The 13,653-nt window shown below is 39.2% G+C and overlaps 1 protein-coding gene across 1 annotated transcript in view; it reads left to right on the forward strand.

Annotated features, from left to right (window-relative positions):
* Positions 1-13,653, forward strand: part of LOC140238354 (uncharacterized) — a 45,464-nt gene that overhangs the window by 27,204 nt on the left and 4,607 nt on the right. The window contains exons 7-12 of the mRNA XM_072318286.1: positions 198-288; positions 2,087-2,184; positions 3,040-3,174; positions 4,059-4,194; positions 8,808-9,000; positions 10,881-10,972. Of these exons, the coding sequence (XP_072174387.1) occupies positions 198-288; positions 2,087-2,184; positions 3,040-3,174; positions 4,059-4,194; positions 8,808-9,000; positions 10,881-10,972 (745 nt within the window). The remainder of the gene's footprint in view (positions 1-197; positions 289-2,086; positions 2,185-3,039; positions 3,175-4,058; positions 4,195-8,807; positions 9,001-10,880; positions 10,973-13,653) is intronic.

The raw sequence follows: 13,653 nt of genomic DNA on the forward strand, positions 1-13,653 counted from the left end.
AGCCCACAAAGTCACAAAAAATTCTCTAAATATATTGCCCGTAACGCTGGAATTGCCCATATGCTAATGACACCTGTAAACATTTGTGTCATTAAAAAGAACCCAACTATAAGCAGTCTTGGTGAGTTTATTTTTTTAATGCCTGTCTGTGTAGAGAGGAAGGAATAAAGTCTGATATTTGCTCCTTGTCACTTCAGACCCTTTGACCCTCAGTTCTATGAGGATGAAGTGCATGCTGATGAGGATGAAGTCCTTGATGAGGAAGGAAGAACGAGGCTGAAGCTAAAGGTATGAGATCATTTACTTTAGTATGATTTGTCACAAATACCCAGTGAGTGAATTCATCCACGTTGAGCATGACATGCTCTCATAGGCTGCATGTGAGTGCTCAAAAGCAAAGCAAAGCAAGCAATCCATACTGTACTGTACGATACCATGCCAGATTAGTAACGTTTGAGAACTCTGTGGAGAAAACATACTTTGTGAGTTATTTGTGAACTGTAGTCAGAGGGGTCACACGTTTGTAGCAAAACGATCATGCACCTGGCACGCTTACTGTTCATTCAGGTTTCCCGAACAAAGAGATTCAACTCTTTGTATTATGACGTAGTGCATGTAGTGTTACGCACATTTTCTCATGCCAACTTCTGGAATGGTTATGGTACAATTTTGTATGCCTTTGGAGCACATTGGGAAGTGGTCCACTTTAGGCTTAGTATGGTGCAGTAAGGTACACTTTGGGATTGTTCAAACACTCCTCTGGCACAGGTACAGTATGGTACATTTCGCTCTAAGAGAGTGCTCGAATGTACCCATAGAGAGAACTTAACTGATAAGGTATGGGTGTGCTATTGTAACCTGGTATGATTGAGTTTCATGCAAGACATTCATATACCCTGACAAAATGTTTGACTTGAATTCAAGACCCCTGTTACACAAACAAGAAAGCTGGCCTGATGAGGCTAACCACTTTGGGTCAACAATCTCTTCCCAACTTGCACTTTTGCACCTTTCTTACCTTGACAACAGTATCACTTTTGTTTGTTTGTTTGTTTGTCCGTGTGCCAGATGACTAAAAAAATTGTGAATGGATTTAGATGAAACTTGCAGGAAAGGTTGAAAATGACACAAGGAACAAACAGATGAATAAATTTTGGTAGTGATCCAGAAATTTTTATGGATATTATAAAGGATTTTCAGTATTTGGGCAGGTAGGGTCAATGAACTTGAAGTTCAAGCTGCGCGTTTTTGACATTTTCATAAGTGCACTAAAGTGTGTGCTCTAGTTTCTGCTAGGGCGAGGTGCACCATGCTGCTGTAAGTTGATGACGTAACAAAAGGCTTGTATATTGGGAAATCGGGCAATTTTCAGCATGTATACATATGGGTGGAAATCACTGATCTCTATGGAAGAACAAGATCATCAGAAATTTGCTGGTTGGCGGAGGTCTGTGTTTTCAGAGTGCTCCTCTAATTGTTTCTGCAGCTATTGTCTGTCCTTTTATCTTGCCTACAGGCTTATGCTTAAAGGTCACTGTACTTTGGTTAAAAGTGTTAATTTCCAACCATGATTTCGGCCAGTAATATCATCTTGTATTAGAAAATTTGAGCATGATAATCAATTAGTTGCCTGAAATGACAGGATAAAAGCTCAAAGGTCAAAGTAAAAGGCCTCCAAAATTAAGTTAAAATATGTCATTTTCTGACCTTGGATTCCTGGAGGTATGTCAAGTGATTATGTTGTTTGATGTCGTGGATTGAAATCATTTTGAAAATATTTCTGTCTTGCAGAAACCTAAGGTTAAGGTCAGTTCTTTGTTATTGGTCAAGAGTAGTAAACAAGATCAAAATGTAATGAAGGATCATGTACATGTGCAGTGCCTATTGTAGTGATTGTGCAAGAAGCAGAGGCATTCCAGCTGACTGCAAAGCAGTTTTAAATATGAAGTTTTTCTTTTGTTTTAAAAAGTAGCCAAATAACATTTTCCAGATGCCTATGTGTGAGTGAGACTAAACAATTGTGATGAGTCCAAAAATGTTCAAAAATGATATTTGTGGTTGTTGTGTTTGATATTTGATGAAACAGGTGGAAAATACAATCAGATGGCGGAAGGTATTTGATGATGAAGGAAATGAAATTGGTAAGGAGAGCAATGCCAGGATAGTGCGATGGTCAGATGGAAGGTGAGTCTACTCATCTGCAGGTTGAATGCTTTTATTACAATCTGTGAGAAAGCCATGATATACAATGTAGTGGTCAATGTGAATTCTGAAAAAAAAGTGGGATATGCAGAAAAACAGGGGAGGGGGGGGGGGGGGAGTTCACTTACTGCATGCATTTATACAGATGTGCCAAGTTCATGTTACATTCAGTATATAGACCTATTCAGTTTTGAAACACTAAAACTTATGCTGGCCATAACTTGGGGGGTTCCAAAATGAGAGGAAGAGATGATTCAATAGATGTGCAATAAATCAGGTGTATTGCTATGTCAGTGCATGAATTAACTATTTCTAGACATACTGAAGCCCCCCTCTACCCCCTAGTTAAAGCTGAAGTAGGCAGTTACGTAGAAAATAGTGCCCAAAATGAACAGGTCTATACAGTTGATGCATTAAGGTAAGTGGTTTGTTTTGTTTTGTTTTTATCCTAAGACTGGATGCCGTACAAAAATTGCACTGTGAATCCTATCATTTTTACATATAGAAATCATGTTCAAGTGCATGTTTAGATGATCTATGGTAGCACAATTCTCATATTTGGGCCCACTTGCCCACTAATGTAGGAATTGACATTGGGCAAGGGGTAACAAGTTTGGTTAGGGCCCAGTGTTTAAGGTCAGTATTTTCATCTTATCAGTGCATGATTTTTGTCTAATTACTTGTTTAGTGGTTGTCCATTTGGCCATGTTCATGTTATCTTCCCAAGAAATGTTTCATTAATTGCTTTTCTCGTTAACCTCCAAACTGACTCCTGAGACACTTTCTGATGCATGACTTAAACATTTTGCCTTTTTTTTTTTAAATTTTGTCTACTAGCCTCTCCCTACATCTTGGCCAAGAGGTGTTTGATGTTTACAAGATGAACCAGCAGGGTGATTTCAACCATCTCTTCATAAGGCAAGGAACTGGTCTGCAGGGACTGGCAGTCTTTAGAACCAAGCTTTCATTCAGGTAATTCTCAGTACCCCTGTAGAGGTTAAGTGGCCCCTTTGGCCTGTATTCTGCTGTAGAACAAGGGTTAAACCCAATTTAGAATCATTCATGGTTTAACAAAACCTTAATTTTAATTTTGTATTCTGCTAGCGAGGTTTTGTAAAAAGTCTTGCATTTAAATTAAATCCCAAATATTACTGCTTGTTGTAAATTAAGGTATTTAACTACTTTGTTTTGTACCTCCAGTGTGTTATAACTCATACTATGCAGTAAGGTACAGTCAGGTGTGTGTGTGTTTTTTTTTAAATTTGTTTTGTTTTGTTTTGTTGTTGTTTTTAGATGCAATGAAATCTTATAAATCTACTGAATAGTCTAAAATGAGTGACTGGCAAAGTTGTTTAAATATGTTGATGGTAGTATACTTTATCTTTTGAATAAAGACTCTTTCACCAAAATTACAAGACATATTGTTCATTGATAACTGTTGGAGAAAGATTCCTTGTGAATATGAATCAAGAATATGAGTGCATATGAATCAAATGTATGATTAACCTGTTTCAAGTGAAGATTCTGTACGTAATGGCCTATGGTTCTCTGGAAGGTACAGCAATATCGTGTGTTTCAGTGACTATGGGCTAAACAAGATACATAGGGTTGTCATCAACACAAATATCGTGTGTTTCAGTGACTATGGGCTAAACAAGATACATAGGGTTGTCATCAACACAAATATCGTGTGTTTCCGTGACTATGGGCTAAACAAGATACATAGGGTTGTCATCAACACAAATATCGTGTGTTTCAGTGACTATGGGCTAAACAAGATACATAGGGTTGTCATCAACACAAATGCACTGACGGATCTTTCTCTTTTTTTTTCTCTCTTTTTCTTCTTTTTCAAGACCACATTCCACAGACAGTGCAACACATAGAAAGATGACTCTGTCCATGGCAGACCGGTGCTCTAAGACTCAAAAGATTAAAGTGGTTCCCATTGCTGGCAAGGACCCAGAAGCTCAGAGGGGAGAGATGATTAAGGTGAATTTTTGATGTGGTTGCAGTCAAGAGATATAGAGTTCAACCAAGTCCTATTCATATACACCATGTGCAACACATTCTACCCAGTGGTAGTGTGTGTGTATGTGAAGGTGCAAGATATTAGAATGGGATGTGATTGTACTAGCGTGTTTTTCAGCAAGTTGATAACATCTTGTTGTCACTCTATGGGAGTGGGACATAGATGAGTGCATGGACGTAGTTTTAAAACTCACATTATCACTGTTTTGTGGGTATACATGCATCCATGCTTTGAATTGGACATCAGTCTTCATGAAGGATTTCACTCTTTGGAAGGGAGGATAGTAACAGATCACATATCAACAGTTGTTTCCATGAATATGAAGTGGAAGTAGACAGAAGAAAAAAATATGGTAATTCTCGCTATCGCCAATGACGTAAAAAGTACCAGGATGTGGCTTTTTCGTCAAGATTTAGTGCACTTCCGGGACTCGGGCACTTCCGGTGCAGGGCATATTTTGCACAGTGCAGGGCATATTTTGCACAGCGCTAGCGTGCGCGTATGTGTACCTACCTAGCGCTGCGCCGGCCACGTATAGGCACCAGTACCAGAGCCAGCCAGGCCTGTGATACATACTGTAGCTGTAGCCCCCGCATTGCCCTAGGCCTTGCATAGCATGCAGCGCACGCATACAAGCTAGACATACCGGTGCTGCTTGATCATTGCGATCAACTTGCACATCGGCCATCTCTGCATACACTGAAAATAATACTGGAAAATATTCACCCACCTGGATATCGTCATGAAATACCCATCTTTTTTTATATGTTCTCTGTCGTAGTGCCGTGAACACAATCGGGAACGAACCATGATCTCGAACTTATCCTGTCTCCGAAGCAATTTCTTCCAAGCAATTCGCAGGCGCTGTGGAGTCACCTGGAAACTTTACCCCACGTCACATCTCGCATGCCAGGGATACTTCTGTAGATTTGTTTGTTTTTATATATATATATATATATATATAAAATATGTATAGAAAGGTTTATTTATTCATATCATATCTCGTAGCCCAGGGGCTTAATTTGCGTATAACTTTACAAATAATATATACATACAAATTCGAACATTCAGACAGTTAGAAAATAAAGCATTTACACGTATGATAAAAATGAGTGGGAAAATATCATTATCAATTACATATCAATCATATCAATTACACAATTCAATAGGTTGAGCATTATGCGATATATAACATGCACATTAGGAACATATTCCACATTTGTCAAAACAGGCAGACCTATATAAAGAAAAAAATACTGTGACGACTGGTTTGCCTCTACTTCAATAAAGCTACAAAACATCATACACAAGACAACAATCTTGCGTGACTGATAATAACCAAAATAAGATATTTAGAAATGTGATTGCACAACACCCAAATATAATTATATCAACTGTTTTTATATTTCATAACCACATTTCTTTCTAATGACTAGATTATCACATGAAACATATACTAAGGAACCCTAGCACTCTCACCCGACCCCTCCAAGACCCCGTGACCCACATTCTTCTTTAAACATCATCCAAATAACAACATCAAATTTACAAAATAATTCCTTTAACTGTCCGAAAATATTCATAAAAATTTTATGAATATATCTCCATTCATAATTGCCGAAGTATGGGGGGAAAAAATAACATTAGGAGAGTGATTCTCAAAGTAAGTATCAATATGGAAGAGATGTGGAGTAGAGATACGAGAGGGATAGAGGGAGAAGGAGAGATAAAGATAGGAATAAGTAGATATGTGTATACAATACATATACAGGTATACACACAAATACACAGCCATTTGCATGTACACACATATATACGAATCTTTGTGTGTGTGTGTGGGGGGGGGGGGGGGGCAGAGTTAAAAAAATAACATTTATGTCCTACCATGGAGCTACAATTGTAGCTCCATGGTCCTACTTAGCTTTCTCAATAAAATACATATCATATCATGGACCACACATATAGAAATTGGAAAAATAAAAAGATACTTGGTATTTAACAGCAACATAAAGGAAGGTGGCCCCATCAAAATAATTACATTATTTGTGAAAGCTTTCGCCTGACGGAGCAGATGGGAAGAACAAGGTAAATTGGATAAAAAAAAGGGGTCTAGCAAATATTTGGATGTGTATATACAGTGTATACACATACATACACAGCCATACAAATTGTATGTATGTACATACATAATTATAAACATTTGTATGGGGGTGCAGAATGAAAAAAATGACACGTTTATATCCTATTTAACTTTCACAATAATACAATGTACATACATACATATCATGGACCACACATTTAAAAATTGCAAAGATAATTATAATAAATGATAATAAGTACAGCATTTGTAATGCCCCATTGATCTAGTAGCCTATTCTGAGGCGCAGAGGGACATAACTATAAAGAGAATAACATACATTATAATCATAATTGTACATAAGAAGGTTGGAGAAGAAGAAAGAGATAGAAATATATACCCGATGGGCAATTCAGCGACTATTCAACCAAAACAAGATGCGAACATATATGACTTCAGAAGCTTTTTAAATGTTTCAATGGTTTGGGTTAGGGTTAGGAAAGATAAGGAGATACAGCAAAGTGATAGGGAAGGTGGCCCCATCAAAATAAGAACAGTCAATGAAAGCTTTCACCTGGTAGAGCAGATGGGAAGAACAGGGTAGAATGGGTAAATAAGGGGTCTAGTAAAGAAAGAGAGAGAGAAGGAGAGATAAAGAAAGGAATATGTGGATGTGTGTATAATACACACATAGGTATACACATACAAACACAGCCATATGCATGTACAACCTTACTCAGAAGTCATACAGTAACATAATCAGGAAGGTTGTCCATTAAGAAAATAGCATGATGAAACTCATATGTATTATGTAATCGGGTAATGATATAAAAGTTATGTTATGTATTATGTAATTGGGTAATGATATAAAAGTTATGAACTTGGTAACCTTTTCTGAACAGGAAAGGAGGAGGTTAAAAGGAGAGAAAGAAGTAAAAGGCTGAAGGAGAGAGAGAGAAAAAAACCCCCAAAAACTGTAAGGAATGAGTATGAGGGGCATGTCATCATTCTGACCAGACAGAGACTTGTCGGTCATCTTAACCCGGAATAATTCAAAATGATTTTACATTGATTTAGAATTCAAAAGTCTTGTGAGATAAGGAATGGCACTATTCTCAAAACGCTTGGTGCGACATCTTTTTTCCATGTAGCGTTTTGTGTGTCTGAGTTTTCGAGAGGACACATTCAGCACAAACCATTTCTTGAAGTACACAGAGTTTGCCGATTTCTGCGCAAATTTCATGGACGACTCCTCGCATCTTACTTCTAGGCTGGAGATTTGGGCTGTTTCCAGTGCTACCTCGTAGTTGCAGTGCGGTAGAATGGTCCTCAGTGCCCTCTTCTGGACCCGTTCAAGTAGACCTGCTTGGGCGACCGTGAGACCTGAATGCCACACTGGGCATGCATATTCCAGAAGCGGTGCAATCAACACATGGCAGCTTAGAAGTAACAACCCATAGTCGTATTTACAACAATTTCTCTAGAATGGAGAAATTTCAGTCATATAAAAGCTAAAACTCAAGTCGAGGAAACAGTAAGTACACGCAAGAATACAGTCGGCCGGCTGTATAGCTGTGAGCTGTATATGTAAAGAGCATTCGCGTATCACGCGTGTACGAACCAAAGTGACTTGGCTCCTGAACATTCCCATAATGCACCGTATCCGGGTACCTTTTTACGTCATTGGCGATAGTGAGAATTAGACATAATTGTGGGTAATGTATCAAGTGTGTAGTTACAGAGTTCTGTGATCTTTGATAAATTTGCAGTATATCAATGCATTATCATCTCAGCCATATCACAATTTCTATTATCATATCATTTCTAGGGTGGTAGAATATATTTATACAAATGGGCACCATGCCCCCTGGTTGCTCTAGGGTTACCCCAGAGCTCCTAAATTAGAGAATCTAGAAAAAAAGATGTCTTTTTATAAAACCTAAATGCGCTGAGAAAATGCACTAGTGCATGTGCACTTTCAAGTTTGTTTACGCCTGATCCAGGGGCTGGGACCAGATTGGCAGTCTGTTTTTACATCTCTATCTGCATGGCCAAATTTTGTACGAACTTGGCAGGTATTATCACCAGTGTAATAGAATTAAAAAAAATAGACACCACGTCTCCCTGAAGACCCCTAGTACCAAGTTTATCGTGTTCTTCTTTAAAGGTAGTAGGCAGCGTGAATGCTTGGAAGGTGAACTTGTGATACTCAGATGAGCGCTAGACCCACTTGGTCTCTTGTTATATGGCGAAATAAATAAATCATTGTCCACAAAATGTTTAACTTTGCATTTTACCAGCATTTCAAGTTAGCAAGGTACAATGTATCTTAAACATAAGAGTCTCATTATAAACAAAGTCTTGTAGTAAGACTGTGAGGGTGAAGTTAGACTCCTATGATACATGTACCTTGTTTTATGATTATGCACTTCAAGCTACCTTTTGCGTACTTAAATGTTTGTGTCAATGTTTGATTTGACCTATGTTTGTATGCAGCGAGAGGAAGAAAAATTGAGAGCAGCATTACGGAGACAGAACCAGCAGAGACGGATTAGGGAGAGGTCTCACCAGCGAGGGTTGAGTGCCTCATACCTTGAACCTGACAGGGAAGATGGCTTTGAGGAAGATGATGATACAGCTATCAGCCTCTCAGCAATCAAGAAAAACTTCAAAAGTAGTTTAGCCAAAGGTAGGACTTCTCTTCTCTAACTGTATTCTAACTGGCGTACGATATTGTCTTTTCATGTAGATATTTGAAATGTAAAGACGGAACAGTGGTCAGTTACAAGATCAATAATTGCAATGATTGTGAGAAGACATTCATCCTTTCATTAAATCAATTGGTGGTATAATAAGAAAAATATGAAAATATGGAATATATAACATATTGCAGAAGGAGGTAAAACCAGCCTCCTTGGATTTACATACCAGTATTTATTGCAGTATATAGACATACAAATGTACATAAAAGTTGAATGACAGAGATCCCAATCATATCAGGATGTATCATGATTGTATCCTACAATCAAACCTAAATGCAAATAAATATGCCACTGATGATGACCCATTGAAATGCACATCGCTGCTGGGTTAACAAGACCTTGTATCTACAAAGTGTCAAATGTTCAGGAGAGCAAGAAAACATTGCAGCCAAAGCACTATATCAAATGGGATAGTCTTTCCTTTTACATGCCCTGGTGGCTTCATTTTTGAGGTAGGACAGCTAGGATTTTGACAGGACATCACCTGGGTGGGCACCCCCCGTTTAATTAAAAAACAAACAAACATTAGTACCAAAAGTATGAATGAAATCGCAATGATGACCAACATACACGGTAATATAAACAAATCTTCCTACCATGGGAAGGGGAACACCCCCCTCCCACCACCTCCCCCTCCCCCTCCCCCCCCCCCCCCCCCCTTTACCGAATTCCTGGATCCACCCCGAGTCAGTGGCAAGGCGAGGGGATGTGTTCTTTCTTTCTTTTTTTTTTTCTCAAAATTGCATTTTTTTTTTTTTCTGGTAAAATTCTCTTTATATTTTCCTTATATCATTCTATGCATGTGACATCATAAAGTGTGGTAGTCTTCTCATCCAGCAGTGACTGCGCAGAAAAGTAAAAATTCACAACTTTTGCACAGATTGTCCCATTTTCCACAAACTTTCACTGATGTGTTTTACTAGGATTGCTGCGCTTACTCAGTGCGCATGTACAAAAATGTATACAAAGGTGAACTTGTCCTTTATCTGATGATCTGACCATTACTAAAAAAAAAAGTCATTTTCACCAAAATTTGAGATACAAGGTCTTGACACCCCAGCGACAATATTGCACATTGGAATGTACACCACATAGAGACAGTCTATTGATGTGTTTGATCTTTGGTTTGGCAGTGGAAGGTTTTCATTTGAAAGTGGAGAATGTTAATGATAATCAATCTAAATCAGGATAAAGTCTCAGTGATTTTTTTTTAAACTTTAAATCTTCTGAAAGACATCTAGTGTTACTTGTGTGAGATCATAACTTACCATGTTTTCATTGTCAGATGGATCTTTTGATGTAACACTACACTGTATCATAAGCATGATTATAAATTGTTTTGCAGCAGCCTTTAACTTTTTTAACGATGCCATTTATGTGGGAATGGTGTATCAAGCAGAATCCACAAGGCAACAGCACTTGAGTGAAGTTGAAAGTACAGCAAGGTTGTACCTTTGGCCTACAGTGACAGTGATTAGTAAATCAGAGTCTTAGTTTATCAGGAGTATGACAGTAAAAAAAAAAGAACATTTTCTACCAGAACTAGATATCATATCACTTATTTTGCCCTGTACTTATCTATTTTAGAATTTTGTGACATGTTCTTTGTTTGCCATGTTTAATGTTTTGTTGCTGAAATAGTTTTCAGCAGTGGCCTTGTTGCTGTATGAAGTTGTTGAAATGAATCTTAAAGTCTTAGAAGCCCTTATTCTTTTACAAACTTAACAGACATCTGAATAGCTGTATTTGCTTTGCTCTAAGTTCTTTTCTTTCTGCTCTCATGTCTGATCTACACTACCGCATTCAGTGCATGAGAGAGGCTTGTATTCATCTGATGAAGACGAAGTAGACCAAGCCGAGAAACTTTCAAAAGTCAAGGCTCTCTACAGTGACAGTGAGGTAAGAGTGTGCAAAAATATACTTTATATGTGACCCGCGACAACGGTTTCAGGCAAAAGTTGCAAGAGCAAATTCCCTCCTAGGCAAGGTACAAAGATTTTGACCATTATTTTTGTCGATTTTGGTTTTTTTCAGAAATTGAATCTTTGATATGTTTTGTACATCTACACCAAATTTCACAGCATAACACTAAGTTTTTCCTACCGAAAATGAAATTTTAAACACCCTATGTTGGATCGCACTCGTCAGTTTCGATCTTGTTTCGAACGCCGCGCCACTATGCCCAGTGTTGCTACGGCGAGGCATCTCGCGTGCGATTGGATAGTGCTTCGCACACATTTACATAGTTCGGCTTTCGGCGATACGCCTCGCAGCGTGTTGGAAATGTTTTGTTCACGCATGCATGCTCCATTGTTGTTGCTACAATAGATATCAATACGCTCGGTCTTTAGTGTATGCTCTTCGTTTGGCTTTCTATCTGAGCTTTTCTACCGCAATGTTCAACAACGAAAATGAAACAAAAAGTGAACAGCAACACCAGGCAGCAGTGGTCATACATGACCAGTATTCAAATAATACACTGTAGTAAACGTCAAAATTGCACCAAACTAAGTAAAGTCGTGTTTGTTTGTTTGTTCGTTTGTTTGCTTGCTTGCTTGTCTACCGCACAATGCAACACATTCACGGCTTGAAAAAAAAACAAAACAGGAAGCGTGACCCTTTTCATCTTTCTGCCTTCGAAAGGGTCCCAATGACGAAATTTACAAGACAAATCAGCCGCTATGAAAACGTGATTTGTAAAGATGTGGAAAGTGCCACCCACTCCCGTGACATATGCACACAGGCATAGCGTGTGGATGCCATTGAGTAATACGTGGACCATACACACGCAACCAGCAGCTTGTATTATATCGTATCCGCCATCTTGAAAGACGTACTGGTAAACAAACCCGAGCGAAACGCATTGTGCATTCGGCTCCATACACTGAGTTTCGAGGAAGGTGCCCGGGAAATTTGACTCTCTCAGTGAGCCAATCAGAAGCCGCTATGGTTGCTAGAGGCGGAGCTTAATTGGACTGTACAGTAGTGGTTGAGGTGGGGATTCATGTTTTGAACATTTCTAAGTGAGATGAGAAACCTCTTATGAAATATGAAAGAGCATGTGATTTTAAGAAGGATTCAACGTTTATTTGATGAAAATTGGTTTTCAAATGGCTGAGATATCCCCAAAAGTGATAATAATAAAAGGCCACATGCCCCACCTTTATTAGGATCTCTTTGTTTCACCTTGTTTTGGGATATCTCAGCCATTTCAAAACCGATTTTCATCAAATAAACTTTTGATACCCCTTAGAATTGCATGCTCTTTGACATCTCATGGAGTGGTTTCTGAATATCTCGCAAAATGTTGAAAGCTAAATCCTCACCCCGACCAGAACTGTACACACCCATTAATCTCGATTGGCACCACTGTACGGATGGGTGATTCTCACCTTGCATCGCCACTGGGCATTGTCTTTGATCATGAGGGGAATCTTCAAAGCCCATTTTCTCGCAATTTTGTCAAGCTAACAAATCAAAAAGTGCGTTACATTTCGCTTTATATGACCACCTACAGTACCGGAGAATACAAGTGTTTTATATCAATGTAAAGCTTAGGAAATGGGCAAAGTGATTCAATGAAAAAATGAATTTTCAAAATTCCAGACTTTTGCCTGAAACCGTTGTCGCCGGTCACAGTTTGTGTGTGTGCTTGTTATTAAAACCTTCTCAATAGCATTTTTAGCTCGCCTAAGCCGAAGGCTCAAGTCAGCTATTGCGATCGCTCTTCGTCCAGCGTCCGTCGTCTGTCGTCCATCGTGCGTCGTCCGTCGTGCGTTAACTTTTTACATTTTCATCTTCTTTTTGAGAACCCCTTGACCGATTTTCACCAAACTTGGCAGGTAGCATCCCTAGGGGGATAGGATCTCAATTTGTTCAAGAGGGCACCATACCCCACCTGGGGGCCCCCAGAGGGGCCCAAAACCCCCAAAATTAAGGAATCTTAAAAAATCTTCTTCTCTAGAACCAGAAGTGATAGAACTAAGTTGATACTCTGAATTAGTAAATTGATGACTGTAGTTTCAAGTCTGTTCATGGCGGAATCAGGGGTGCCCCCCCATGGGACCCAGGGGAGGGGGTGGGGAGGGGTCCTAATGGGGCCCAAATTGTACATTTTCATCTTTTTCTTGAAAATGCCATTATGAATTTTCATCAAAATTGGCAGGTAGCATCCCAAAGGGGAAAGAATCTCATTCCCATCAAATGGGCACCATGCCCCACCTGGGGGGGGGGGGGGGGGGCCCAGGGGGCCTAAATTTGGACCAAAATTGTAAATTTTCATATTTTTCTTGAAAACCCTATCACAAATTTTCTCCAAACTTGGCAGGTACATGTAGCATCTCTAGGGGGATAGAATCTCAATTCCATCAAATGGGCACCATACCCCACCTGGGGGCCCCAGGGGTCCCATTCCCCCCCCCCCCCCCTCCTGTAAGGAATCTTTACAGATATTCTCTGGAAACAGAAGTGATTGAGCTAAGTTGATACAATGAGTCAGTATATTGATGACTGTTGTTTCAAGTTTGTTCATGGGAAAATCAGGAGTGCCCTCCCCCCTCCACCCCCTTGGGACCCAAGGA

Source organism: Diadema setosum, chromosome 14 (assembly GCF_964275005.1).
Source record: "Diadema setosum chromosome 14, eeDiaSeto1, whole genome shotgun sequence".
Classification (NCBI taxonomy): Eukaryota; Metazoa; Echinodermata; class Echinoidea; order Diadematoida; family Diadematidae; genus Diadema; species Diadema setosum.